The following is a 26535-nucleotide window of genomic DNA, read 5'->3' as shown; positions in this document are numbered from 1 at the left end:
GCTCACCAGAAAAGTGGTTGCTAGACTCAACTAAAGCAATCCGTTTTTATTAGCAGGACAAATAGAAGTGTGAGTTCAATTTAAAAAAAAGGTTATGTGAAAGAAGGTTACCATCAGTCCTGAGAAGAACTTCTTTAAAGAAGACAAATATATTTCAGTGGATTTATTGTACAATTTGGTTTTCATGGTGCAAAATTCAAGGTGCCATTTCCAGAGTACAAAAAAAGAGTGTAACCAGCATGCACTGCATACGACCTGACAACAGACCCGGAGCATGCCACTCTTGACATGCATGGACTGAGGGGACTTGCATGCACAAGCCGGAGTCGACTTTTACTCTGCACTCTCTTGGTTCAAGTATCAGAGCCAAGCTGCTCTCACATCACTGCAACACCAGAGCAGATGCCAAAACTGCTTTGTTTGCATATAAAAACACTGGAGGAAGACGGCAACACCCGTGTCACTGGGGTTTGAGACGAGCCAGGTAGGGCAGATCAACACCTGATGTTGTGTAGAAAAGCTTCTGAGATCAGAACACATTTCGTCGACGTTTGTATTTATCATGAACATTTGGTTTCTCTAGTAATATGAATTTCTTCACATATGCCAGTCAAGAAATACATTTGCCGTGAGGCCACTTCAGATAAAGTCAACTTGAATGGCTCTTTAAAAAGTAATTCAGCGTTAAGCTTAAGAAAACCATTTTAAATAGCACAATGCGGTTATTTTCAGCAAATAATGGACTCTGGAACTTATATAAATCAATTAAAAAGTAGGGATAAAAATGATAACTGAAAGATAAATGAAGAAAACTGCTCAACAGCCTGTTTTTCATGTCAGTCTCTTTCCCTGTAGTTATTTGTCAGTTCATAATAGCACTACATTTCCATTTAATCTCATTTATACTTTTTTTAGCATGTTTAGTTGTGGCATTTGGTGGATGATCTCTCCCTCTGTGTCAACAATCATGTTCCTGGGTCCATGCCAGAACAAACTGGCAAATATTGGGAGGAATTATGCAGTTGGGTAGCAAAATCTGTATTTCAGATGAGGAGAAGTTCCGCAGTGAACATTCTTCAGCAGACTGAAGGTTTCCATCAAGTTGTTGAGTGGCGTGAAGGCGGCCTGAGAGTGACAGACCAGCTGCAGTGACAGAGAGGCGCCTGTCAGGTTGGAGGTAGAGGCATCTGAAAATATTCCAAACTAGTTCCATATCGGACTGAGAGCATTCCCTGTGTGATCCTGCCCCCGCTAGCTTTTAGTGGGGTGCAGTTTGCGGGCGAAGTAGTCGGGCGCGGCCTCCACCAGCCAGTCGGCGTCCACCAGGCAGAGGTCTCTCATGTAGCAGCGGGACGTGTGCAGCAGCTCGTTGAAGACCACGTAGGCCGGCTTGGCCTGGAAGAGCACGGAGGACGGGTGGATGGAGACCGGCTGGTGAGTGTCCAGGGCCAAGTAGCTGCCGTCGTGCTGCAGCTCAGCAGCGTTGACAAACATCCCGTGGGCGAGGCACTGGCGGACGTTGGTCATGTCCGTCCCGCAGGATTCCAGCTTTAAACTCAGCTGGGACAGCACAAGAGGAAAGCTGTCAGTGGCTTCTCAAGGAAACAAAATGAACCTTGGGTTGTAGAAATGACAGACAGTGATGGTGAAACAGCGATGAACCTTACCTTCTGGCAGATTTCTCTCAGCTGGGCTTGGACCTCTTTGACTAGACCCATGTTTCTGCTGTTGACAAAGTTCTCGCGGCACCACTCCTGGAATGAAACCAGAACCCTTTAATAAAGAAAGCGACTCCTGTGTCAAAGAAGAAGGAGTGCTCCTGCTCATGAGGACGACTTCCACTACAAGATATAAACATTCAAAATATCATGTTTACTCCTCTGCTTCCTCTCACACACATCTCACATGTTCAACACATTACTACACATACTGTCTTTTTCTAAATTTAACTCTGTTTAGGTGTATACAGAAAAGGCTGATTTTGGTAAAGTTCAGGAACAGGCAAAAAAAAAAACACAAAACAACAAGACATTTGAGTTCATGAAACCCAACACTCAACTTTCATGTGATTATGGTGAAAAAATATGGATTAACTGCCTTTTTCTTTCATTACTTCGCTCATGGGCGCCAAAAGTGAACTGCGTAGCTTCTGCCATCTGCAGTCCATTTGTGCTTATAACAGTGGGAATATTTAACATAAAAAAATATATGAATGACATACGTGTAGGAATATAGAAATTACAGTGGTAATAAAAATAAGTGGCTAAACAGGGTGTCTTTTTTAATTTCAACTTGTTAGCCAGCAACAAGTTTAATGATCTTTAGTTTCCCTTTGTTGGGTCCATGTTCGCCCTCTGTAGGCCAAGTTATATTACATGTTATAACTATACTGTTATAACTAACACGTGTTATGGCACTCTTCTGATTGTTAGGGTTGTGACTGCAAAAGTGAACAATAAAGCCATTGTTGCGGGTGGTGCTAAAGTGAAGCTACGTTTGTCTGTTTCTCATTCAGTCTAAAATCCAAACACTAAAAGATCGGAGGTTAAAATCCATGAGTGGAGCACAGGAAGACAATGTCATTCCACCAGAGTTTGAATCGGCAGTAAGCAACATGAAACCCAGGGGTTCACCACATTTCAACAGCTGAAGTTTTCAATGACAAATCTTCGCCTCCTTGTGGTCAGAGGTGGACCTCAGCCAAGTGTCAGCTGGGACGTCATCTGTTTCTGTCCGGGTTTGGACAGGCGTCAACAGATTTGGCACCTGATGAATTAGCTTTTGTACGTAACGCCACAGCCAGCGTGGCAAACAACGAGACGACTGAACAGGATGACATAGATGTGAGGCCACATTATGTCACGGACTTATTCCTCTGCTTCCATCATTAGGGAAGTATTTGTCCCTCTGGCCCTTCATCTGGTCTCAACCCTGCCTGTGTTTGTGTGCGTGCAACACAACCATGTCTGACTCCTGACAAAGGAAATTCCATTCTAATTTCCACAGCACATTTGAATCTTGGTGGTCATCACCTCCTGAATGAGTGCTGTGATTCACCGGTTGTTTGACTTTATGAGCCCAGACTAGTCAGTGCTGTGTCCAGAGAATGTTCTACTTCGAGTCTTTCAGTATTTCCCAGCAGGGATTGCCACAGTTGGTCAGCCTCCTCCTCCCTCCCATTGAAAACCTCGACTGTCTTTAAAGCACTGCCATGGCTGCCCTCTCCAGCTGCAGTCGTCTCCATCAGTCCCACCCTGACTGCACTCTCCTCTTCACCTCCATTGATCGCCGTATCACAAATACTTTTGTGCCATGGTGAAGTTGTCCTGATCTAAATCATTAGGTCGACAAGGGGAGGTTGTAAGGCCATGACTGAAAATAAAAACGCTGGAGTCAGTGCTCTAGATAATTTCCTAGTGATGGGTAAATGAGGCATCATAAAGCGTTTTGACACAATGTGCTGATACTGTGTTGATGCTGCGTCACTGAATACTGACACCTGCTGGACATTAAAATTTCCTGCAGGCAAACTACTTGATAGACTGAATTGACACTGATCTGACGACCCACTACATATGATAATATCATTTTTCACATTCATTATTTTAAAAAAATATGTGAACAGGTATCATCATGTGAAAAATATGAAAATGATGTGAATGAGGATGCTTTTAGACTTTTTGTTTTTAGAAATGTTTAACAAAAAAAAAGGTTTTCCAATGTTTTTTCAATTTTTCAAAAGTCGAAAATCTATGACAAACTGGGTTAAGACTGAAATAAATACATTATTCTCCGATAGCAGATCAAAATGGTCCCACACGGCAGACTACTTTCGTTTTCCTTGGAACTGCTTCATGATCCACAAAGACATTCACAAGGAACCGTGAGATTAGATTGTTTCAACAGTTGCATCCTGTTGACAGATGTGATTCCTTATAAACGCAGTTCGGCGCCTTTTTGCAGAGTCGACACAGTCACGTGATTGTCTTAAAGCGGTACGCGCACCGACGCGGGGATTGCTCTGTGAGCTCAGCACACGCCGGTGCATCCATGTTGCAGGACCCATCACTAGTTTTGACAGAAATGTGGTCGATTTCCTACTGTGCCTGTCAATACCACCCAACATATTGGTCTGGTGATGATGAGGATGAGCTAGAATGTTGCTTAGGAGTCGAGGGAAGTCATTCAAGGACAAGAATCTTGAGTCAAAATCAGATTTTGACCTGTAATCCCTTTACAGTGCAACACATATGTTCTGTTTGTCACTGTTGGTCACACACCTTATTCCCGCTGACTTTCTTGAACGCTCGGTAAATGTTGAGCAGAGTGATGTGGTCTCCCTCGCTGGAGGTGAACTTCCTGCGAGCCGCCAGCACCTCGTCGCGGCGGGCCGGAGGGTTGTACAGCACCGTGTCCACAGAGAGGAGAGACACGATGCTCAAGATTTCTTCTGAGCAGGAGTAGTTGGGCGACATCAGGATGGTCTGAAGAAAAAACACAATCATTTCTGAAACTATAATCCTTCATTGTGTTGCATAAACTCTCTGGAGATCCCACCTTTGCAAACCTGGGCTCCAGGGGGAAGCTAGCCATCTTTTTACCAAGAGCAGTGAGAAGAACCTGCCCATCCTTCCTCTCCACAGCACCAAGAAGTTCAAGATGCTCTACTGCCGACCGAACCGCCTCTGAGGTCAAGAAAGCAGGTATACACATGGTAACTCCTTCATGCCGAGAGAGTTAGTCTTTACTCATAATCTCTTACCGGGAGACGGTTTGGACATAAAATCAAAGTTCATCACATCTGGAATCCCCAGAGCCATGAGCTGCAGCATCACCCCCGCCAGGTTGCACCTGCAGAACCGGGCCAGAAACCCTGTTTACTAACTTGGAAGAGTCAAAGACCAGCTCAAACCCACCTCTGGATTTCGGGGACAGTCATGGGGATGAAGTTGTCAAACTCCTGCTCGGTGTACAGGCGGTAGCAGAAGCCAGAATCCTCTCTTCCAGCTCGACCCGCCCGCTGCCAGGCCTGAGCTTTAGACACCCGCTGCACAGCCAACACCTCCAGACCACTGTCTGAGCATTACACAACACATTCACAGAGTCAGAATTCACTTCAAATTCTAGAAGAGACTATGAAATGTCACAACTCAAAGTAGTCAAGCCAACAACCATAAGGGTTCACTCCTTTTCAGAACCTCAGTTTTAACTTTATTTTTACAACATGCTTCTTCCCAGTATAAACCAACTCACCAGGGTTGAATTTCTTTGCCTTCACCATCCCTGTGTCTAAAACATATTTGATCCTGGAGATGGTGACAGATGTTTCTGCTATGTTGGTGGAGAGAATGACTTTCCTGGAACCCTACGAAAACAGGACGACACTATTAAATTTCAGCCCTGAGAGACCAAACTGCTTCACTGCGACTCTACTTTGGGGGCGGGCTGGAAGACCCTCAGCTGCTGAGCAGGTGGCAGCGATGCGTACAGAGGGATGACCACCATGGGACCAGAGCCGTCAGGCAGATGCTTGGCGATGTCTCTACATGTCCTAGCAAGAGCTTCGATCTCCTCCTGGCCCGTCATGAAGACCAAGATGTCATGGGAAGGAGGCGCCTCCTAAGTGTGACAACAACAGTCAGACATAAAAACAGACATCAACTTGATCCTAATCCCAAACTGCACCTGGTGAATCTGAAAGATGGAGACCAGAGCTGCCTGCAGGTAGTCGGACTGCGGCTGTTTGGTGTAGTAGATCTGGATGGGGTGCTGGCGGCCCTCCAGGTAAAGAACCGGAGACTTGTTGAAGTACTCAGAGAAAAGGTCCACGTCCATGGTAGCTGACATTATGATCACCTGTGCAGGAAAGGCGCAAATGAAAGATGTGAAGAACACGATGCTTTTGTAAAACGTGTTTTGGCGCCCTCAGGAGGTTTTAGTACATATTGCAAGGCATTTTGACAAGAATTTGACTTGATAAGTTGTTCGAATTCTTAATGTATTTTACATTGAAGTCTGCAAAGAGCAGTGCACCTCTCTGCTCATCAAACAGAACCAGACATCTCAGCATGATAGCAGGGCTCAACTGCTTAACTTGTATAAAAGGATTGCGTAAAAATGCATCAATACAGCTTAATAAAATATATTCACATGCTATTGTTGGACACAAGTACAGTGGCACCTCGGTCTCGACCACAATCCATTCCAGACGGCCGTTCGAGAAGCGATTTGTTCGAAATCTGAATTGATTTTTCTTCCTGTTGTTTTGTTTCAGTGCAACTGACCCAAATATTCTCTCAAGAAGTTCAAGTTAAATGTCGACACGTACCTTAAGAGGAATCTTCTCGAGCTCCCTTCGTTTGCGTTGAGCAGTCTTCACGACTCCAAAAAGCACATCAGTGTGCACGGTGCGTTCGTGGGCCTCGTCCAGCACCACGACGGTGTAGCGCAGCAGCAAGGGATCACCGATGGCCTCCCGCAGAAGCATCCCATCCGTCATGAACTTCAGCTTTGTCTCTGGTGAGGTGACATCTTCAAAACGCACAGTGTAGCCAACCTGAGAAACCATGAATGATGTCAGTGTGGTTCATGGATGACACATGTCACACATTCAAGTTTTCACTTCATTGAAAGTCTTTCAATGTTTTACATCAACTTCACTTGTGTTCAAGTCAGGTATATTTGCTGTGCGTCAACTTAAAAAACAAACTTCCAGGATGTGAACTCACCAGTTTGCCCAGCTGAGTCTTCTTCTCCTCGGCGACTCTTCCTGCCAGAGAGATGGCAGCGACTCTCCGAGGCTGTGTGATCGCCACTAAACCCTGACGTCCGATACCAGCTTCGAACAAATACTGAGGGATCTGGGTGGTCTTCCCCGACCCGGTCTCCCCTGCTCACAGACACATATGTGAACCACGCGTTCTTCGGTAACGCTCATGACCAGAAAGCTACCGAACAACATGACGCTACAACTCGGAGTTTACCTACCGATGAGGATGGCGGTGTGCAGCTGCCTCAGCTGGGCCAGCAGCTGGACCTTCGCCTGGTAGATAGGTAGCTGCTTCCTTTGGACCTCGATGGGAGTCGTCGCATTCCCCTTCCGAGGCAGCAGCATTCCCGGTTTCTGCTTGTCCAGGCGAAAAAAGACGGATCCCGGCTTGAACTTTTTAGCCGGTGGAGTGTCGGGGTCATAGGGCATTGTCCGAAGAAAGTCACGATGAGAAATAAACAGGGGTTGTCGATGTTGTTCGGTTTTAGTACGAAATAAAGAGTGATATCCTCATGCTCCTTTGGCGACTGCCTCCTGGTTGTTTTTCTGCGACAGACGTCCCACGTGGTTTCATCCGGCGCCTACTTGTGACGTCATCGCTTTGCCTCAGCAGCGAACTGTCGGACTGTAAACTTACTTAATTCACTGATTAAATATTTAGTATTCATGTGTGTCAAACAAAAAATAAATAAAATAAAATATGAAAGTAACGCCGCATATATTGCCACTTACGGTCCGTGATTTCGTTTGTGTCATGAAATATTTTACTTTTTATTCCATGTCTTGAGGATTCTTCTCTTCTCTTTTGCCTTTTTTGTGCATTGTATTCAATGTCAACACACCATCAACAACAAGCACAACAAGAAAAATGCAGGCTATTTATCCGTTTTTGTTCTTTACTTAGTGTATTTGTTGTTATTTTATTGTCCATCCCTGTCATTTAAATGTGTTACACATTTTCCACACAATAGGTCTTCACTTCTTTTTAGTTATATTCAGATAAGCACCCTTTTCATTTTTATCAGCATACAAAACAATCATTGTGTATTTCTGAAAACAACACATCAATTCATTTTCAGTGTGACAAGGTGAACATATTGCTGCCAAACTGTGTTTGACAAAACACAAACTAAATATTTGACATTCAATTAAATCTGTGAGCGTCATTTTTTGCAGCATAAATATGCAGAAATATATGACTAATACTCTCTATTACAGACCCATATCACAGTGAAACCGGGGAACATGAAACCGTGCAATGTTTCAGAGCCACACTTGAGTTGAGGCATTACATGTAAACATCCTGTCCGGCAATTTTATGGAACATTACACAATGATTCCCCAAACTGAAACAACTTGGTTTTAGAGTGTGGAGCCAGTATTTTCTCAGATGGATACTGCTCCATAAGAAAAAAATCCCACATCATTTAAAAGTGTTTTTAAGGTCTAAATTTCTGCACCTTGAAATCTGTGGCTATCAAACACTCATTTACACAGTATTATATGGGGTTGTTTTCAGGATGTTTGGCAGCAATGTGCAATCTCTCATACAATCTGGATTATATCTGGATTTTAAAATCATTCCAGAGTAACATGTCCTGTTTGCTCTTTAGATCTCTTTAGATTAGACCATAATAATATGGTTCCAGTAGCCAGCCTTTTCACAAAATATTTGACGAAAAAGAAACTTTCTGAAGTTCTGTACAATGAGGATTAGCATGCAAAGCAGCTCCAGGGCTCTTTGAAGGAAGGTGAAGTGAAAGGAGAAATGATAAAATATGAGAAGGCTTAGTGTCTGAAGTGTTGACATGAAGCACAAACACAGCTGTAACGCTGCTTGACAGCAGGGTGGGGAAGTCACGGCGAATGATAAGGTCTTATTGCGTAAATAACTGGAACTGTTGACTTAGTTGTATCTAAGTAAAGGATCGTTGACTCAGTAGTGGCTTTCCTGCGATGAGGAGTCAGTGTAGATGAAGGGATCAGACAGAGGGAGAGAGAGAAAGCAGAGTGGGAGGGAAGTACAACTCACCAGCAGACGCTCACTAAGGAGGAGGCAGAGCACCTTTGGCATCAGTGAGGAACCAGGCACAGACCAGCGGAGGAGTCTGAGGGGGATTTTGTTCAGACGAGGAGACCCTCCTCTGAGAAGATGAAAGAGCAAATCACCAACGCCATCTCCGACTTCTTCTTTGAGTACGAGACCCCACGGCAGGTGCTGGTGCGCAACAGAAGGGTGGGGGTCGTGTGCCGCCTGATCCAGCTTGGAGTCCTGGCTTATATCATTGGGTAAGGTCCGACAAGATGCTGTCTATAGGGAGATTTGGCTCTGTGTATGGATCATCCAAGTCAGAGAGTGTGAAGCTGACTGACCTTTCAGACGTCCCATCATGTAAAGAGTGGAAGCGTACAAAGTTTGAGACGCCTTTACCAACATCCTGTACTATGCAGGTCGTGTTGAGAGAGAAGGGAACTCTTATCTCTGTCAAGTTGAGGCAGGAAACCAGAATGCTCCGCGTCCACACACGTGCGCTGACACGCACAATGATTCAGATGAAGTTTGGAAAAAGGGAGAGTCTCATGTTTTCTTTCTCAAGTCTCCATGATGCATCGATGCTTCTGCACAGCCAGTTTCAGCCAGCTGTGTGTGTGTGTGTGTTGGTGTGGCGGGACACGAGGAGGTGTGTGTGATGAACAGACTGAGGCATACGCTAAGACGCATAACAATCAAATGTCTCCACATTTACTGCCAAATAGAAGGGAGATGCGCTGGTGATGTTGACGGTAAATAACCGAGGCGCGCTCACCGGTCTCATGGTCGCCCTGGGGTCGAAGCCTGGGCCGAGAACTCTGAATCACCTTCGCTGTCAGAACAAGTCAGGGTCAGAGATGAGATTACAGCAGTGCCAGTCATTCTGCAACTATTTTGCTCGGCACAATCGCTGCCAAACGCGCCTCATCTTCGCTTCCTGTGAATTTATTCCAGTGACAGTCCTGAACGTTGCTGTCTCTCTGACAGTGCTATTTTGGATGTTAAGTGCTACGCTCCAAACTCAGATGAGAGACATTTAAACTGCCTATTTGAAACTTCGAAAATATATGGTTACACTTAAGATTTCAAAACACATATTAAACATTAATAATTACTTACTTTTTTTAGCGCTAATAAGTAATTGTGGTGTTATTTAGCGTCAAGTTGAGGAGACCATTCCAGGGTAAAACATAGTCTTAACAACACACTAGTACTTCTGCATGAATAATAACAGGCAAATATTCTCCTAATACACATGTTTTTTATGATGATATATATTTTCTAATCTATAGTATAACTGGTTTGTTTATATGGCGTAGTGAAGAGCAAAGTGAGTGAATACAAGTAAAATGTTAGAAACAGAAAATGTCCATTTGAGGGAATGTATCTGATAATAACAATATGAATATGATATAACAATACTAAAAAAATTTGGGTGGAAAAACATTTGACAAAAAAGCTTAGAATACATTTGAAATTGTTATGAACATGTGAGGTGTACGATCAATTCATTTTAAGCTTTCATTTTCAGGGTTAATTTGGGGATTTTACATGAAGTTTTATGTTCTTACAAAACCAGCCAGTGTTCATGAGAAGCAGTCAGCAGCTCAGGTGAGGTGACAAGGTCGACTTGGCTCGCTTCCTGTCTTACACACTTTATATTGCAACACTCTTTTGTTTCTCCAACGGTTGCCGACAAAGATGACTGTAATTCATTGCAATTTTTACTGGTGTCATTCCAAGAGTTCCGTGAGAGCAAATGGCACTGGATGATGTTTTTGTATTTGTAGTATTTTTAACTATTACAAGCATCAAATCCATCACTCTGCCACTGGTCCCATAAGGCACTGCACCAGCTATGGTAGTGCACCTTATAAAATGTCACATATGTATTGCAGTTAGTTCTGCTGCTGCTACTGGTTCAGCTAAAATAAAATAAATACATAAGTTAATCTTAATTCTAGTGAAATTCGGTGAAATGTGGACTTTACTTTTTTCCTCATTTGTTGCAAAACAATACAACTAATAAGTCATAGATGGTTCCTCTTGCTCATTGTCTCCTAAAATAGCTTTCACATACATGAAGCAACAGTGTTTAAATAGCCATTTCAGATGCAAAAAAGCAGTTCATTAATTGTGACTTTCAAGTCCACAAAAAGCCGATCTGCACTGGATGTTTTTGTCTTAACAAGAGGAAGGCTTATCTCATGGCCACAGTTTGGCGAGAAGAAAGCCCTCAGCACATCACTTCCTTGCTCTTCTTCCTCGCCGTCTGTCGCTGCCGATAAAGATCACAGTTCCTCTGCTGTTTGGGAATTTTCCGCCATTATTTCACGGTATATTCTATTAACATGCTCCATTTTCCCGTGCTTGCCTGTGGATGTAGACTGGGACTTATATAATTTGATTTGCTGATAGAGGTGGCACAGACGTAGTCCTGCTCACGCTGCCTTTTTCAGATGTTTCTGGAGCTGCTATTGTCCTCGGAGGATTCAATTAAAGCTGGCGATGAAGGCAACTGCTCTCACATGTCGCCCACTAAACCTGGGAGCTGAGATTGGTAGGGGTTTCTTCATGACCTATGATCTGCTTCAAGGTCTATGTGGAGTTTAGAAGCAGCATGTAGGAATGTCAATGACTCATAATTTCAACTTTGATCATGTTCTTTACCGGCTTAGTGAGGTACACAGAGGTCGTGGCTGGGGAAGAAAATCTCAGGGTTGAATGCCAGTTTCACGAAAACCCCCAAAACACGTTCAACAACAAAATTTTGCATCGATTTGACAATAGCACAATAAATCACGATGGTGGCTATATTCAAGTTTTCATATCACCTTATTTAAACTAAAGCTCTATTAATGTCTTGAAAATATTAGTATAAGAATTTCAATGTTATAAGAATTTCAAGTACATTCAGAGTAGTGGAAACCCTGGTCATTGTGTAGTGAAAAACATGCTTTTGTTTGCTTTTGTTCAGCGATTCCTCCATGTTTGTTGTTGTTGTTATCATCCTAGCTGCCACGTGTCTTGTGCATCAGTGTGATCAGGGGACCAGGAACTCCTGCACTTACAAAGGTTCCCTGTGGTCTGGAGAGCAAACTGTTCCATTAAATTAAATTAAATTAAATTAAAACGATTAAATTTGATTAAAATATTTAATGTGTTAATTACGCACGATTAACTTGTTAAAGTTTTTTTTTTTTTGACAGCACCCGTGATTTGGCAAATCCACCTTCAACATGTTGGTACATGAAACAGTCAACTGAAGCCACATGTTTCTTTGGTAAACTGTTTTGTTACTGTTAAAGCAGCAGGTATGATCATGTTTCTGTCAACAACCCAAGAACAAAGGAACACCTGAGTGATCACCCACTGTTTCACCTATTAATGTAATACCTGAATAAACATGGTTTTGGTTTCAGTGTAAAGCCTGTCTGACCTCCACTGAAAACTTTGGGTAAACATCATGGTAACAGTAGAATGATATATCAGAGATATGATGTTCGTCTGACCCATATATACTGAATATGAAAAAAGAAATATATATATACAGTGGTACCTCGGTTCTCGACCACAATCCGTTCCAGACGGCCGTTCGAGAAGCGATTTGTTCGAAATCTGAATCGATTTTTCCCATTACAATGAATGGAAAAAGAAATAATGTGTTCCAAGCCTTAAAAGAGGCTTTTGTAGGAGTGAATGTAGAGTGTCTGCTGCAGGTGCGCTGTTCCTCTATGTGTGTGGCCGCTGCATGTGGGAGGGGTTGCCGAGTGAGTGACGTCTCTCCAGAAGTGAAGAGGTGCCCGGTGCGTGTCCAGCTCTGAATGTGCGCTTCTGTGCAGTTTGGCTGTGACAAAGTCATAAACCAAGTCACTTAGCTCTGTCCCAGACTCGCCTCATCCCTGTCCCAGCTCCAGCCCACAACAGGACATCAAACCCTGGAGTGGAGGTGTGGAGAGCGAGCGCCTCCCCTGTGACACTCACGGTCCAATGCGGAGACAGGAAAGGTTTTACACCTCAATATGAAGAAAAAACAGTCAGTAAATGTAGCTAACGGGACACGTCTGCATACAGAGGCTGTGTTATACACAATAACAAAGCGCGTCGTGGGTCAGCTGATCGGTCTGCGCACGTTATGGTTTTTCTGTTTTTTTTCGGGGGCGTTCGAGTTCTGCCCGCCCATTTAAAGCACTACTCAAAGCAGAAGATGGACTTTGTTTAATTCAGTAACAATAATAAAGCACCTTCCCTGTGAAAGCCATGATACAGTTCATTTTCTTGTCAACTCCAGGTGGGTGTTCATCTACGAGAAAGGGTATCAATCCACGGACACGGCCGTCAGCTCGGTCTTCACCAAGATGAAAGGGGTGGGCTACACCAACGTGAACGGCGCCGAGAGAGTCTGGGACGTGGCCGACTATGTTTTCCCACCGCAGGTGAGTGAGTGTTAATATTTGCCCATTCAGTGAAGGCAAAATGCGATCGATACTATGAGACCGGATCAGCTGCAGTCGCAGATCAAACGTAGAACTCAGTGCACCTCGGAGGTTATGGGCTTCCCAAATGTGTCCCACTTAACTCTTGTAAAAACAGAGCAAACATGCAATCAAAGGAGACTCTGTGGCCATATACAGTTATGAGTTTAGCTGCGATGCCACCAGCTCAGTTATCAGTGGCACAGACTGAACAAACAGTGCCGTGTTTGCTTGGAAGAGCCAGTCTTGGCTACAAAACCTGCACGGCATTTGACGATCAATATTTTATATGCATATAAAACATTGCTGTAAAGATAATTACAAGTAGCTGCCTGTTATTGAAGTTATTTCATAGATTTAAACAGATTCATTTTGGGCTTAATCTGCTCATAGAAGTCCTACAACTGTGAAGTGATTTTGAAAGCTGCTGTGATTTGGCAAGCAACTTAACATGTTGGTACATGAAACAGTCAACTGAAGCCACATGTTTCTTTGGTAAACTGTTTGTTTTGTTACTGTTAAAGCAGCAGGTATGATCATATTTCTGTCAACAACCCAAGAACAAAGGAACACCTGAGTGATCACCCGCTGTTTCACCTATGAATGTAATACCTGAATAAACATGGTATTGGTTTCAGTGTAAAGCCTGTCTGACCTCCACTGAAAACTTTGGGTAAACATCATGGTAACAGTAGAATGATATATCAGAGATATGATGTTCGTCTGACCCATATATACTGAATATGAACTCATGAAAAGATACTGTTCCAGAGAATCTTGCATTTTCTTTTTTTCTTTTAATTTATTTTTTAAAATCACAATTGATGACGTCCATTTATATATTCATATTTTCAGAGAAATGTGATTTATTTAATTGATTTATTGATTCAGTGAAATGATAAAGCGAAATTTACATAATAACAGTTTACAGATTGTGAAAACAACAGTACAACAGTGAAAAGATTATGAATATATTATATTACTAATATATTAATTACTTTTATTTCATGCATTCCTTGCCACATGTTTTCTTAATTCTGTCGTATGTTCTGTCTAATATAATTAGACAGGAAGATGAAGGGAAAAAATAAAAAGTAATAATTGTGTAGATATATATATATATACATATATATATATATACAATGAATACATTTAATAAATAATAATAAAACATGAATAAAAAGTAGCAATTGTTTATATATATATAACACTATTAAATAAATACATTAAATAAAAACAATAACAATTAAATAAAAATGAAGTAATAATAGTATATATAACAATTATTACTTCCACATCCACACGTCTCTTTTCTGCTCTCAGGGAGACTCATCTTTTGTGGTGATGACCAACTACATCATGACTGAGGGCCAGCAGATGGGAAAGTGTCCAGAGGTCAGTGAAAACCTCTTATTTTTCGGCTTGAACTCACTTCCATAAATAGCAAGCCTAAACAGAAACTAATTCCCAGAGTGTTTTGGTAACTGTGAAGATAAGTGAACACGCTAAATTGACTGTGACTGGATCCCTGGCAGCACCATGTGACTGTGACGCTTTGGTTTCTCGCAGCTTCCTGGCAAACACAACTGCAGCACAGACTCAGACTGTGAAGGAGGGAGTTACAAACGTACGGGACATGGTAAATCCTGGTGGCGCGCCAGTGTGGGACCGCTGCCGTCCTCACTGAGACACCGTTGGGGACAAACCGCCACCAAGCCTTAGTAGTATTGTGTCTTCCAGCTAATCGCAGCTCTTTAAATGATGACAGCAGTGTGAGTTTGACTGTACACAGGGATCAATCTGGTTCTGCAGTGTTTACTGAAAGGGCTTTGGCTCCTGGGAGCTGTTTCGGACGCATTAGAAGCTAAAATACACACGTCATTGTAGCTACAAGGACAAACATTTATCCAAGATTACTTTTTCGTCTTGTCCAGTGGAAAAAGCCTCACCAACAGGAGCAGGTCTTAGCAACCAAACACTGAAGTGACACAAGCTGAGGAGCTTTTCACGGGTAAATTCTTTCTTTCGACAGAATGGAATGTGAATTTGGTAGCAGGATATTTATTTTACACAGAATTTCGGGGTGTTAAATGTGTTTAAGAAAGAGCGTCAGTGAAAACATAGTTTTGCATAACACGTTGCTTAGATACTATCTTCAACCACAAGCCGAGGACAAAAACTGCCTCAGATCAGCAGCGATTTGCACAATTTTTATGAAATTACTGAAATATTTTGAATATATAACGGACATATTTTAATCCCTAACCTTAACAAAAACAAAACCTTATCATATTTTGATGCTCCTTTGCATGAATCTGCAAACTGAATCGTGACATTTCAGGCTCAGATGCTCCAACTAAGAAGGATGTGTGTGTCTGGACAGTTCAAGTGTCCAAGTGAAGAAATATTCTAGTGAAGTGGCTCATCATTCTGAAGGTAGTGGGGGAAATTTCAAGGGTGAAGTGGGGATAATAATGGGTTTTACTTTCGATTAAGTTACTATAAAAGCATCGGTGACACTTTCAAATGACATGTATTTAGTGAAAGGTCACAACTTTTTACTTCCGTAAATATTGATCATGAATCCCTCTTTGCTGAGAGTTTTTGTCCACTTTAGGCCACCGTACATCAAACTGCTTGAGCCATCAGGTTGAAATAAAGTGACACCCGGCATAACAATATAACAAAATATATAAAAGCAAAACAACAAACTAATTTGAATTTAATTTATCAGCCTCATGATTCTCAAACAACCCCAAGATGAAATGAAGAAACTAGTAAACAGAAGAAGGTAACAAACCAAAGATGTAAAGACATTTCACTTATCCAAACAGCACAGAGTAACTTCTGACCCACTAACTTTTCATTTTCAGTGCACCAAGTCTAGTTGCACAATGAATGACAACAATTGAACGATTGAATTAATTACAAAATCTCTAAATAATTACATAAAAAATAAATGTAATTACTTTATTTTCTGCAAAAGCAAAAGTGTCACTGTTAATATAATAAAAATATAAATAAAATATGTATTTGCCAATATTTTATGTGCACATTTGTCACTTAGCATCCTCTGAAGCTATTCCATATTTAAAGTTAAATAATCGGAAGGTGTGATAACTGTATATTTGGGAACAAGGTAGGTAGTTTACTTGTTTATTACGATGAGACGTGTGAACACTCTGGCTACTATCTGATGTCCAGGACGACTTAAAATTAATATACAGTACATGCAGCCCACCATGGTGAGGCACTAGCAATAATAATAATAATAGAAAGGCCAACTATAATTTTATGCATGCGAGTGAGGAGTCAGCAGGTCAACTAGACACTAGCAGCCCCGGCGACACTGTTGTCACTCAGATGTTTGGTAAGCAAACAGAGAGGCTCCTGACAAACAGCCACGGAGAGCAAAGCAGTTGTTAGAAGTGCAAGCTTTCCCCCTCAGACAGGATGCATTGCCCTCCATCTGCTCCCGAGAGCTTCCATTTCAGTTTACATAAACAAAAATCTTTACATCTGTCAGTTTCAGTTCCATCACATTTACCTCGCGGAGCCCTGCTAGCCCCGCACATGCATCCTCTCGCACTGACCTTGGGTCTAGGGTTCATCGACGACCCTGCAGACTAGTCAGGCTCCAAAGAACTGGCTGTGAACTCAAGCAGAAGCAGGACAAAAGCGTTACTGATCACACAGAAAACTGCATGTAAGGCTCAGGGCCAGATAAAGAAGGCGACTGTTCAGCATTTGCTTTGCTTCTTATCACACACGCTGCTGTTGATGCTTATTAAAGATAAGTGGATCAAAAGTAAAGGCAGGGAAATGTGTGTTTAAGTTGACTTTGGACTCTGTTGTGATCTCAAGGGGAGATGACTGGAGTGTGTGTGAACGCCACGAAGACCTGCGAGGTCCTGGCCTGGTGCCCCGTCGAGAACGACCACGTTATTCCAGAGTACGTGCAACGCGAGGTTCCGTGATGCTGCCTGGATTCAGATTTATAAAGTGAATCGTCTAATCCTGCTTTATCTTCTGTGTTTACATGTAGCCCACCTCTGTTGCTGTCAGCGGAGAACTACACACTGTTCATCAAAAACTCCGTCACGTTTCCCTTATTTGGAGTTACAAGGTAATGCATCACATTTAACAAGTCATAGGGATCACTACTTAATATTTAGCAAATAATGACCCTCCATTTTGGATCAATGCACCAGGAAAGGCAATAAAAAATGTCCAATATCACGCGCTCTTTGCATCGATCCTTCCTACAGTGATGCGCTTACAGTTCTTACAGATTAGTCGCCACGATAAATACATGCTGCTCTGCAAACACTGGCACAAGCAACCAGCAAGAGCTGCGTGAGTGTCGCAGGAAAACTGTCTAAATAAGGCAACAATATTTATCCACAAACGCCTTTGGAAGATCCTATTTTCATGCAACTTTTCTGGAGAGTGTCATGTCACTACACACTACCTTCAGCTCAACCGCTGCACAGATCTTACATGATAAGTGACTGCAGTGTCATCGGTTTTGAAGCTTCCTGTTTAAGGGCTCGCAGAAGATTTAAAAAAAAAAGAAAGGAAGGAAACCCCAAAACATATTTATAATAATGTCCAATAAATCTGAACACTCCATGTATTTGGGACACACACACCTTTGAGCTACCTGTTCATTGGAGTCTGACAGGCACAGAGAGTGGACGCAAGTGAGACATTCATTGAATTGGACCTGCAGAAGGTATCAATATAAATCATGAAAGCTTTTTTTAAACAGGGATAAACGTGCATTTTTTTCATCATTCTACTAAAGAACTATTTTCGCTTAAGTTGCTGTCGCTGATAACACTGTGGTTTCGACATATTTGACAGTATTATTCCCGTGTTGTCCATGGCACACCTGATCTTCCCAAACACACTAGCGGAAAAGAAGCTGGTCAAATGCGTAAAAACTGAGTTGTTTTCACACCTGATGCGTCTCTAAATTGACCACGCAGCTTTAGGACAGAACGATGGAGGGTTCCATGTCGGAACCGTGCGACCAATGACTGTCCGCACCGCAGTGCTAACAGAGCTAACGGCTAACGTGACGTCTCACTTCAGAAATTGACACTCGTAGATCATACAGTGGTACCTCAGTTTTCGAACGTCCCCGACTTTGAACAAGTTGGAGTTAAAAAATTTCGAGATTTTTTTGCTTCGGATTTCGAACGAAAATCCAGAACTCGAACGCCCCCGAAACTTGGCAACCCCTTCCACATGCAGCGGCCACACACATAGAGGAACAGCGCACCTGCAGCAGACACTCTACATTCACTCCTACAAAAGACTATTTTAAGGCTTGGAACGCATTATTACTTTTTCCATTCATTGTCATGGGAAAAATCGATTCAGATTTCGAACAAATCGCTTCTCGAACGATCGTCTGGAACGGATTGTGGTCGAGAACCGAGGTCCCACTGTACTAGGTTTTCTTTGTGGTTTAAAAGTTATCTAAAAACAAAACGTAGAACCAAATAAATGCGCTCCAAAATGTGAAGTGAGAAAGAACAGATTTTTCTTTGTGAGTCAGTCTCCAAAATAAATGTGAGAAGCGGTTATTTAAAAGAAACGAATACATAATTATAATACATTAATAATACATTATCTATTTTTGCTATTCTGGAGAGGTTTTTCTGAAAGTAGGATGCCAAAATAGCTGACACCCAGTTAGCTAAATATTTTCCCAAATTAACGGGGATTTTCTACAGGACTTTCGACTAAGCACAACTGCGCTTTGGCCATGGTTCCTTTGGTGGTTATGTGCCTCAGGATTTTCTCAATGAACTACGTGTGCCATGGCTTAAAAAAGGTTGAAAAACACTGTAACACAGCAACAACGTGGCTGTGTTTGCCGCCCCGCAGGAGCAACCTGGTGGAAGGAGTTGATGCGGAATACATCAGAGAATGTCTTCATCATTCCCAGAAGGATCCGCTGTGTCCAATATTCAGACTGGGCGACATTGTCAAAGAGTCCGGCTTCAACTTTGAGCTGATCGCCAAAGTGGTGAGTTCAATGATCCGCTCCAGTCGCCGTGAGATGCACAGTTGTGATGACACGTGCTTTAACAGGGAGGAGCCATCGGCATTGTGATTGAGTGGACTTGCAATTTCGATGTGGATGTAAAACACTGTAAACCACAGTATCACTTCCATGGTCTGTATGGGAACCCGGCAGAGACAGACAAGGCCAGAGCGTCAGTCGGGTACAACTTCAGGTCTGTCCACACCCTCCATTCTAGAGCATGTAGCGAAGCGAAACACAAACCAAAATACACTTTTAACTTCACGTCCTGCCCCACATAAGTTTAAGGAAGCCATAATAATTCATGTAATGACAATAATTATATTTATATGTAATACATTTGTGACAATGATGAAACATTAATAAAAAAAAGTATTCCTCGAATTCCTATACACATAAACTTATTATTAGTAGCAAACCTTGTAAAATGTATTTGTAATATAGTATTAATTTAGCATTTTAAACAAACGTGTTCACTATGTAACAACTAATGTTTGAAATTAATAGATTTATTTGAGCCCAGCCTGTGGCCCTGAGTAGCTGGGATTGGCTCCCCATTCCGTGAGAACAAATAAAAATGTTCAATAATATATAAGGTGCAAACGTATTTTCACTGGAGAATATTGCTCAGTAATATTTGTATTTTCCAAAACATGTCAGCTGAATGGTTTTTTTTTTAAAGTAGTAGTAGAATGGCTATGCATTAAATTCACTATTACATGCTTATTTTAATGCAGGTATGCAAAGCATTATATGGAAGACAAGGTGCAGAAAAGAACTCTACTCAAAGTGTTTGGAATAAGGTTCGATATCATCGTTCAGTCGCTGGTGAGTCCGACTGTTACAGCGCATGTATGTGTTTGAAAGGAATTATATCACTGTATTCTTGTTTATGACAGGCGAGAAAATTCGACATCATCCCAACGTTAACCGCTATTGGTTCGGGAGTGGGAATCTTCGGAGTGGTACGACACATTTTTGGGTGTTGTGCTTTTTAACTGATCTGATTTAAGTTTATTGGTGGATTTATTTTGCAGGCGACTGTCGTCTGTGACCTCGTGTTGCTTTATTTACTGCCGAAAAGGAAATTTTACAAGAACATGAAATTCAAATATACAGAGTCACATGTGCAGGTAAGTTCTACGTCAAAATAGTGAAGGCCGTTAGAGGGCGACGCACATGTTCATAGAACTGAGGTTACATGAGGTAACCCAGATTTTCTTGCAGCCATAATGGACTGCAGTAACAATTTTCAACACACGAGGGCAGCAAAGCTTTCTTTTGACATGTAAATGTCCCTCAACAGCGGGTGTTCAATAAACGTTAATACTTATCAACGCAAACATAAGCCCACAATACAAGTGAATATTGCCTGACTTCTCTTTTGTAGGACCCAGAATCAGAAGCAGGCAGCACAGAGACAGAGATAACAAAAGTCAGGGATTCATGTAAGTGTTTACAGTAAAAAAATAAAATAAAATAAATAAAGTCAACCACAGGTCAGAATTCACACCATGTTTTTTAATTTTCTTTGCAGAGGCTACCGTGGTGTATATACATGTTTAAGAGAGTGGAGGGTGACTCAAGCTGACCGCACACATCCCTGAAAAGTCCTCAGGAAACTCCAACCTCCTGTTGTTGCCGGCTATTTCCCAGCAGTGTCTTCCATCAGCACCACTCTGGCAGGAAGCCTCGGTTTCCTCGGTAGCTACGCGTGGGGTTGGCGAACCGTTGGGTTTGCTTTAGGTGTAACTGCTGTTTTCACGCCAGAGAACACACCTCCTTGCACTTCCATCTACACACTGTCCTTCAATGATCCGTCTGAACATCATGTGGACGTTCCACTGTCAAGTGTTGTGATCCGCATCCAATAAACCTTTGTCTCACACTGGAGTCAAGCAGGGGCCAAAACAATAATTCAGAGCGTCTTTTATTCATTCTAGAAGGTACAAAAACATGCAAAAATAGCTTATATATGTATATGATATCGGTACATATTTACATGGTAATGACTGCATTCCTTTAAGATGTGCCATGCTTCTGTTCATGTACGTGCAAAATATAATCAGAGAAATATACACAACACCAGACGGAAACAGCAGGCACCTGCAACATAGAGACCCGGACCAGACCAGGAATGGAGTAGAAGACACAGCTATACACACCGTGATATCCTCTGTTGGACGTGCTGTATTATCCTAAAGGGAGAGCATCTGTTCGTTCAGGAGCCATGAATAAGTGACGTCACCAAAAACACATTTCTATGGAGGACACTTTCACACTGCTATGTGGAAGTTCATGAAAAAGGAGTCACAATCCAGAGTAAAACCTTTCTGTAAACAGTCAAGAAAAGCATTGAAACTTTCCTGTCCATGACTCGATTGCCAGACTACTAATGTGTGGCTGGGGGGCCACATGTGGCCCCTTGAGGGGCATGTCCGGTCCCAGTCTCAAACAAAAATACCCAAATCGCGTTCCTCTTTAATTCGATTTGCTCCTTCTAACTTGGGTAAACTAATTCCCCGACAACTAACTAACACAGTTGCAACTTTCATACGGACAAAGACATTAGAAAAGTGAGCTAAACTCCCCGTCTCGCCTATGTACAGTCAAAATATTCAGGTTCTTTACAGAGGAATTCCTCACACAGAGGCAGCAGAAGATGATGGTGGAGGTCAGAGGGATGACCGCAGGTATTTTACACAGATGAAACATTCCACAACAGTAGCTTTAAATGTAAAGTGCAAGGAATGAGGTGGGAGCAGCAGAGAAGGAAGCAAGCACGAATGAGAGCTTCTGTTCAAATATGGATTTAAACTGAGATCATTCTGCCTTGTAATCGACCAGAAAGTAAATCTACATCGCTCATGTTCCCCGGAGAAATAACTCAGAAAAGCTCTACCAGACTGCCTCATGTTGAAGCCACTCCTCTGCATGTTCCAAGGCCATTTATAATCAGAGGACGGAATAAAAATGTTGCCAGGATGGGTTTAATAATCCTGACATTTCAGTGATCGCGGTGCCGAATCACTTGAACAACACCGCAAGACTGATGGGGACAAGGGCTAATAGCCGACCAGGAGTTTCAATTTCATTTTTAAACCCTCACATGGGTTGTCGATGAAGGCTGGTAATTATAAAAAATATAATAATAATAAAATAAAAATGCATGTAGGAGACACTTCTTACCTAAAACTGACTTTAAGATTACTCTCCAACATGTCGGAAAGAAACAGATTTTCTTTGGCTTTTACATCATAAGTGAGTTCTTCCCACAAAAAAGTTACAATTCCATAACAGTTAGCAGCATAGCTATTTAAAGCACAATAGTCGACAAATTCAAGCTGAATTGTGGCCCAAAATAGCAGTTGTTCACCCTCCATTTTAGTTTTGAGTTTGATGTAAAATACTACCCTTGATTTCACAGCTAGAGTGTGTAGTCGTCCTCAACAAAGGGATGTTTAAAGGATGTGATAGGAGTTTTGAAATCACACAGCAAAAATAAACTGACTTCATCACCTGAATTATGGCCTTCTCTGCTCATATTTTATTACTTTGAAGAGAAAACTTTTTAGTTTCCACAGTATTTCCACATACAAACATAAAGGCCATTTAATCTAATCTAAATAAGTTTTGAGATTCCAACCAAAATATTGTATTGTGCTGACTCAGCCGCCAACTAATCCGCCTTCCTTCATCCTGATAAACAATTCCTCGGGAGATTAAAACTCGAAAATGTAACCAAGACCTGCTGATGGTTTAAATCATGACAAGCCAGTGGTTCCTAAATAGAGAAGTGCAAAACAAAATCTCACAGATCCAGTTAGCAGCAACACTCCTCTCAGGAGTGTCAGGAAGATGCTCCCTTTAATGGGTTTAAAACCAAACGTACCAACTTTGAGAAAGATCATTCCCAAACCCACACTGTGAGAAGAGAATCAGCCAATGAAGTGACAGAGCAGTGGTATAAGGAGGATAAATAAAGAAAAATAAAAGGAGGTCTGAAGGTGCTTCTAAACTCTGTCCTCTCTTGTGCCACCCAGTCCACTTATATACAAGGCTAAGATGAAGATGTAAAGAGAGAGCGAGCTGAAGCCATGGACCTCTCATGTGCATGCCCAGAAGATGCTCAGTCATGGCCCATGGTTCTGAGGAAGAATTGCTCATGCAGCTCCAGGTGTCTTTACAATCATTTGTTGAGGTTCCCAGGAAGCCAGTCATGATGTGAACTGGGCAGGTGAACAACTTGGGGATGGGGAAAAAAAGGCCAGTCTGTGAGGAATGTAAAATGTGGCACGTGTTTGAGAGAAGGGCAGAGGGGCAAGCAGGTCACCGGCTCAGGAGGAAGGTTCGTCCTCGTGCAGGTCCTCCAGCTCTCCTTCTCTGGGTCCGTCTCCGGTGCTGCTCTTTCTGAAAGAAGCAGAGAAAGCGAGAGTGCGCGTGTGTCGCTGCTGGAAGAGACTCCAGAGAGAAACCGAGCGCAAGAGAATCAGCCTGAATGAGACCCTGATTTGGAGCATCATATTGGACTCTGGGGAATGAGGGCGCAATCCTCCAACGCTCACCTTCATCTGCTTCATGATCGAGCCACATCCGCCCAGTTGTGCAGTCACATCAGGTCTGAGGGATGTGCTCATGATGTCCACTGTTAACTACCAGGCAGTCAAACGCACAACTCAGAGCTCCAGGCACATGATGTGACCACTGCTCCTGACTCAAAAACCTAGTAATGTTTGGATTACGCTGGAATTGTTAAGGCTATGGCGCCCTCTGTCATCGAGAGCAGCAACTCCATTCTCAACTAGAGAACAAGACTGTGGGATCTGTAACACAACCTCACACACTGAGTCAAAACAACAACACAAGACGGGAGAACCAACAGCAGCGGCATTGATCACGGACCATGTCAAGGGTCAGGACTGTCTATTCTACCTTCGCAGATGGGATTGAGAGAAAAGCTACACCACTGAGATACAGATCGACCAGCTTCAACTGCACGCTTCATTTCACCCAGTGGCATTTGGATCAACACATTTTTTTCATATCAAAACTGCATCTTTTCATAAAACACCGTATTGATTTGAAATAATGTTCAGCAGAAAACGATTCTATGACTGTGTCACGTGTGTGTGTGTGTGTGTATGTGTGTGTGTGTGTCGGCTTGTTGAGTCTACTTTGTGGGACCAATTCCTGACAAAACACCATCCTTGTGAGGACCGTGTGACATTTGGCTGGACCCCACACGGTTAAGCCTCAACGTGAGGATGAAGACTTCAAAATAACTAGGGGAAGATGATGGGGAAAGCATTATGGCAATGAGAAACCTCACAATGTCCCCACAAGGATAGAAACGTGTGAGTGGATGTCAGATGCAGTGGAGACTCATTTCTCAGCCACAGTCACAGTCACCACACACGCACGCACGTCAAGTCAAAGGGGAACGGTTGAACTTGAATTAACACTTCAGTCAAAGACTTGGACAGCAGGCCTGACATCACCTCAGCTGAACATCGGGCGCCTTCTTTGAAAATGCTGGGATGGCTCTCGCCAAGGTGAATGCGACGCTAGTTTTGTGTTCGTTTGAGTCCTTCTGAAAACAGCACTTAACCAAGTGAAACTGCTTTTGGCTCCACCTACTAGTAGAAGAGCAAGTGGCTGGTGATCATCGTGAGGATTTAATGAAAAATAAATAAATAAATCACTCCAATTGTGTCTACTACTGCGCAAGTTCAGCACAGAAAAGTGAGCTTAAGTTGCAAGTTCAGCACAGCGTTGTGAATGACAAGAGGAGGCGCTTGATTTAACCACCGTGGCAGCGCGGCCGAGCTCGAACCATTATTTATTCAGTGCCGCACTCTTCTCCACTTTACCATTTATTTCCTAATAAAAGGTTTGGTGAGAGCAATGCTGAAAGAATATCTAGTGGCCGCTACTCCACAAGACAAAATGAAAGCAGCCATCACAGAAAATTTGTCGATTAAACTACAGAGAGATATTCATATGAGTCTGAAAACAACAAATATCCCTTACAAATGGCGTTTCCAGCCTCCTGTAAGAAGACTGACAAATATTTTCCACATCGCATCTGAACAGATGGCACAACAACGTGGACAGAGCAGCGACGGACAGCAGCGGGTGAGGGGGACCACTGCACCGACATGGGAATAGATGGAGAAAAGCAGGGGTTGGAGGTGACGGGACAGACGGAGTGGCATTACCTGAGGGAGGGGTGGAGTTTAAAAGAGGGCCGCAGAGGCCACGAGTCCCTGCAGCCGAGTGAGAGAGAAGACGGAGAGGTCACAGGTGTGTGGGAACATGGGAGGAGGTGAACTCTGGGAGGGTTCTGCACCCACATTAATGAGAGTTCAGCTCTGTCAAGCGGACACTTGTGTCATGTGTCAAAGGAAAGATGACTGGGCGTTCATGAGAAGCTAAATAGAACGGCAGATGTGGAATGAAGATACCAGTATAAAAAATATATATATATTTTGTAACATCATAACTAAGGCGAGTGTTCATACTATGACTGACTTGGCAAAAGACAGCAACATTACTATTCTGAATCACCAGGACAGGTGCTTCAGTGTGAACCTGGGTGGTATGTTCTGCAGCATGATGACTAGAATCCTCGCTCTGGCATGAAGCGGCAGATGTGAAAACAAGGTCAGCCTTGAGCCCCTTGGAAGCTGTGATGATTTCTCCCCCGGTCCCTCTACTCCTCCATCCCCACACAAAGAAACAGTAATAAACGCCGGCGGCTTCACCAATGAAATGATGGTGCTATGGAAACAAAGAGCTTCTGCTGCAGGAGAACCTGCTGGCGCACAAGGGCCTCGGCTCTCTTACATGTGGAGGCTGCCAGGTGCAGACATGGAGCGCTCCTCCCTCCTGCTCGGACACTCAAACGGGTTGCTGAATGAGCGCTTTCGGAGCATGGCCTTCACCAGAATCTGGAGGAGACAGAGGCAAGCAGGTGCTAAACAGATTTCTCCGTTGGATACGTTTCAGTATACTAGATGAAAATAAATATGAAGTGATTCTCACCACGGCAGAAAGTCGGGGAACAAACTTGACAGAGTTCTGGATGTCCTCTTCGGTCACCTCCACCACCGAGCAGTGCTCCTCCTCCAGAGGCAGCGGGTCCGTCCCGCCTTGCGTCACCCAAGGATCCACCTGAACACAACCGCCGGGATCAATGGCC

At 42.9% G+C, this 26535-nt stretch overlaps 3 protein-coding genes across 6 annotated transcripts in view; 1 reads left to right on the top strand and 2 right to left on the bottom strand.

Moving 5' to 3' along the window:
- Positions 1 to 28: 28 nt before the first annotated feature.
- dhx33 (DEAH (Asp-Glu-Ala-His) box polypeptide 33) lies at positions 29 to 9175 on the bottom strand. The gene is made up of 13 exons (XM_053846296.1): positions 8802 to 9175; positions 6988 to 7394; positions 6729 to 6889; positions 6329 to 6556; positions 5686 to 5856; positions 5434 to 5619; positions 5254 to 5365; positions 4917 to 5076; positions 4763 to 4851; positions 4558 to 4685; positions 4281 to 4484; positions 1668 to 1754; positions 29 to 1560 (listed from the first exon to the last, which is right to left on the bottom strand). The coding sequence occupies exons 2-13, from the start codon at positions 7196 to 7198 to the stop codon at positions 1252 to 1254; spliced, it is 2046 nt and encodes a 681-aa protein (XP_053702271.1). The 5' UTR covers positions 7199 to 7394; positions 8802 to 9175; the 3' UTR covers positions 29 to 1251.
- Positions 8719 to 21427, top strand: p2rx1 (purinergic receptor P2X, ligand-gated ion channel, 1). 3 transcript variants are annotated; one of them, XM_053846300.1, is made up of 13 exons: positions 8722 to 9058; positions 13093 to 13237; positions 14600 to 14671; positions 14846 to 14903; positions 17141 to 17228; positions 17322 to 17402; positions 19175 to 19316; positions 19382 to 19527; positions 20072 to 20162; positions 20234 to 20299; positions 20372 to 20467; positions 20725 to 20782; positions 20872 to 21427. In XM_053846300.1, coding segments are annotated over exons 1-13 (1182 nt in total). In that variant the 5' UTR covers positions 8722 to 8921; the 3' UTR covers positions 20874 to 21427. The 3 variants fall into 3 exon arrangements, 2 of the variants coding, with proteins under 2 accessions (XP_053702275.1, XP_053702274.1); XM_053846299.1 differs by having other exon boundaries at positions 14846 to 14915; XR_008412747.1 differs by lacking the exon at positions 20872 to 21427 and having other exon boundaries at positions 8719 to 9058; positions 14846 to 14915; positions 20072 to 20137; positions 20725 to 20777.
- camkk1a (calcium/calmodulin-dependent protein kinase kinase 1, alpha a) overlaps positions 20925 to 26535 on the bottom strand; it is a 40459-nt gene continuing 34848 nt past the window's right edge. The window contains exons 14-17 of one of the 2 annotated variants that reach the window (XM_053846297.1): positions 26379 to 26507; positions 26181 to 26284; positions 25553 to 25600; positions 20925 to 23744 (exon numbers count right to left, since the gene is read on the bottom strand). In XM_053846297.1, coding sequence (XP_053702272.1) covers positions 23672 to 23744; positions 25553 to 25600; positions 26181 to 26284; positions 26379 to 26507 — 354 coding nt within the window. In that variant the 3' untranslated portion in view covers positions 20925 to 23671. The remainder of the gene's footprint in view (positions 23745 to 25552; positions 25601 to 26180; positions 26285 to 26378; positions 26508 to 26535) is intronic. The other variant, XM_053846298.1, reaches the window with a different exon arrangement.

This window comes from Synchiropus splendidus, chromosome 17 (assembly GCF_027744825.2).
Source record: "Synchiropus splendidus isolate RoL2022-P1 chromosome 17, RoL_Sspl_1.0, whole genome shotgun sequence".
Taxonomy (NCBI): domain Eukaryota; kingdom Metazoa; phylum Chordata; class Actinopteri; order Syngnathiformes; family Callionymidae; genus Synchiropus; species Synchiropus splendidus.
The sequence above is the reverse complement of the archived record's forward strand: the minus strand, read 5'-3'. Positions and strand labels throughout refer to the sequence as shown.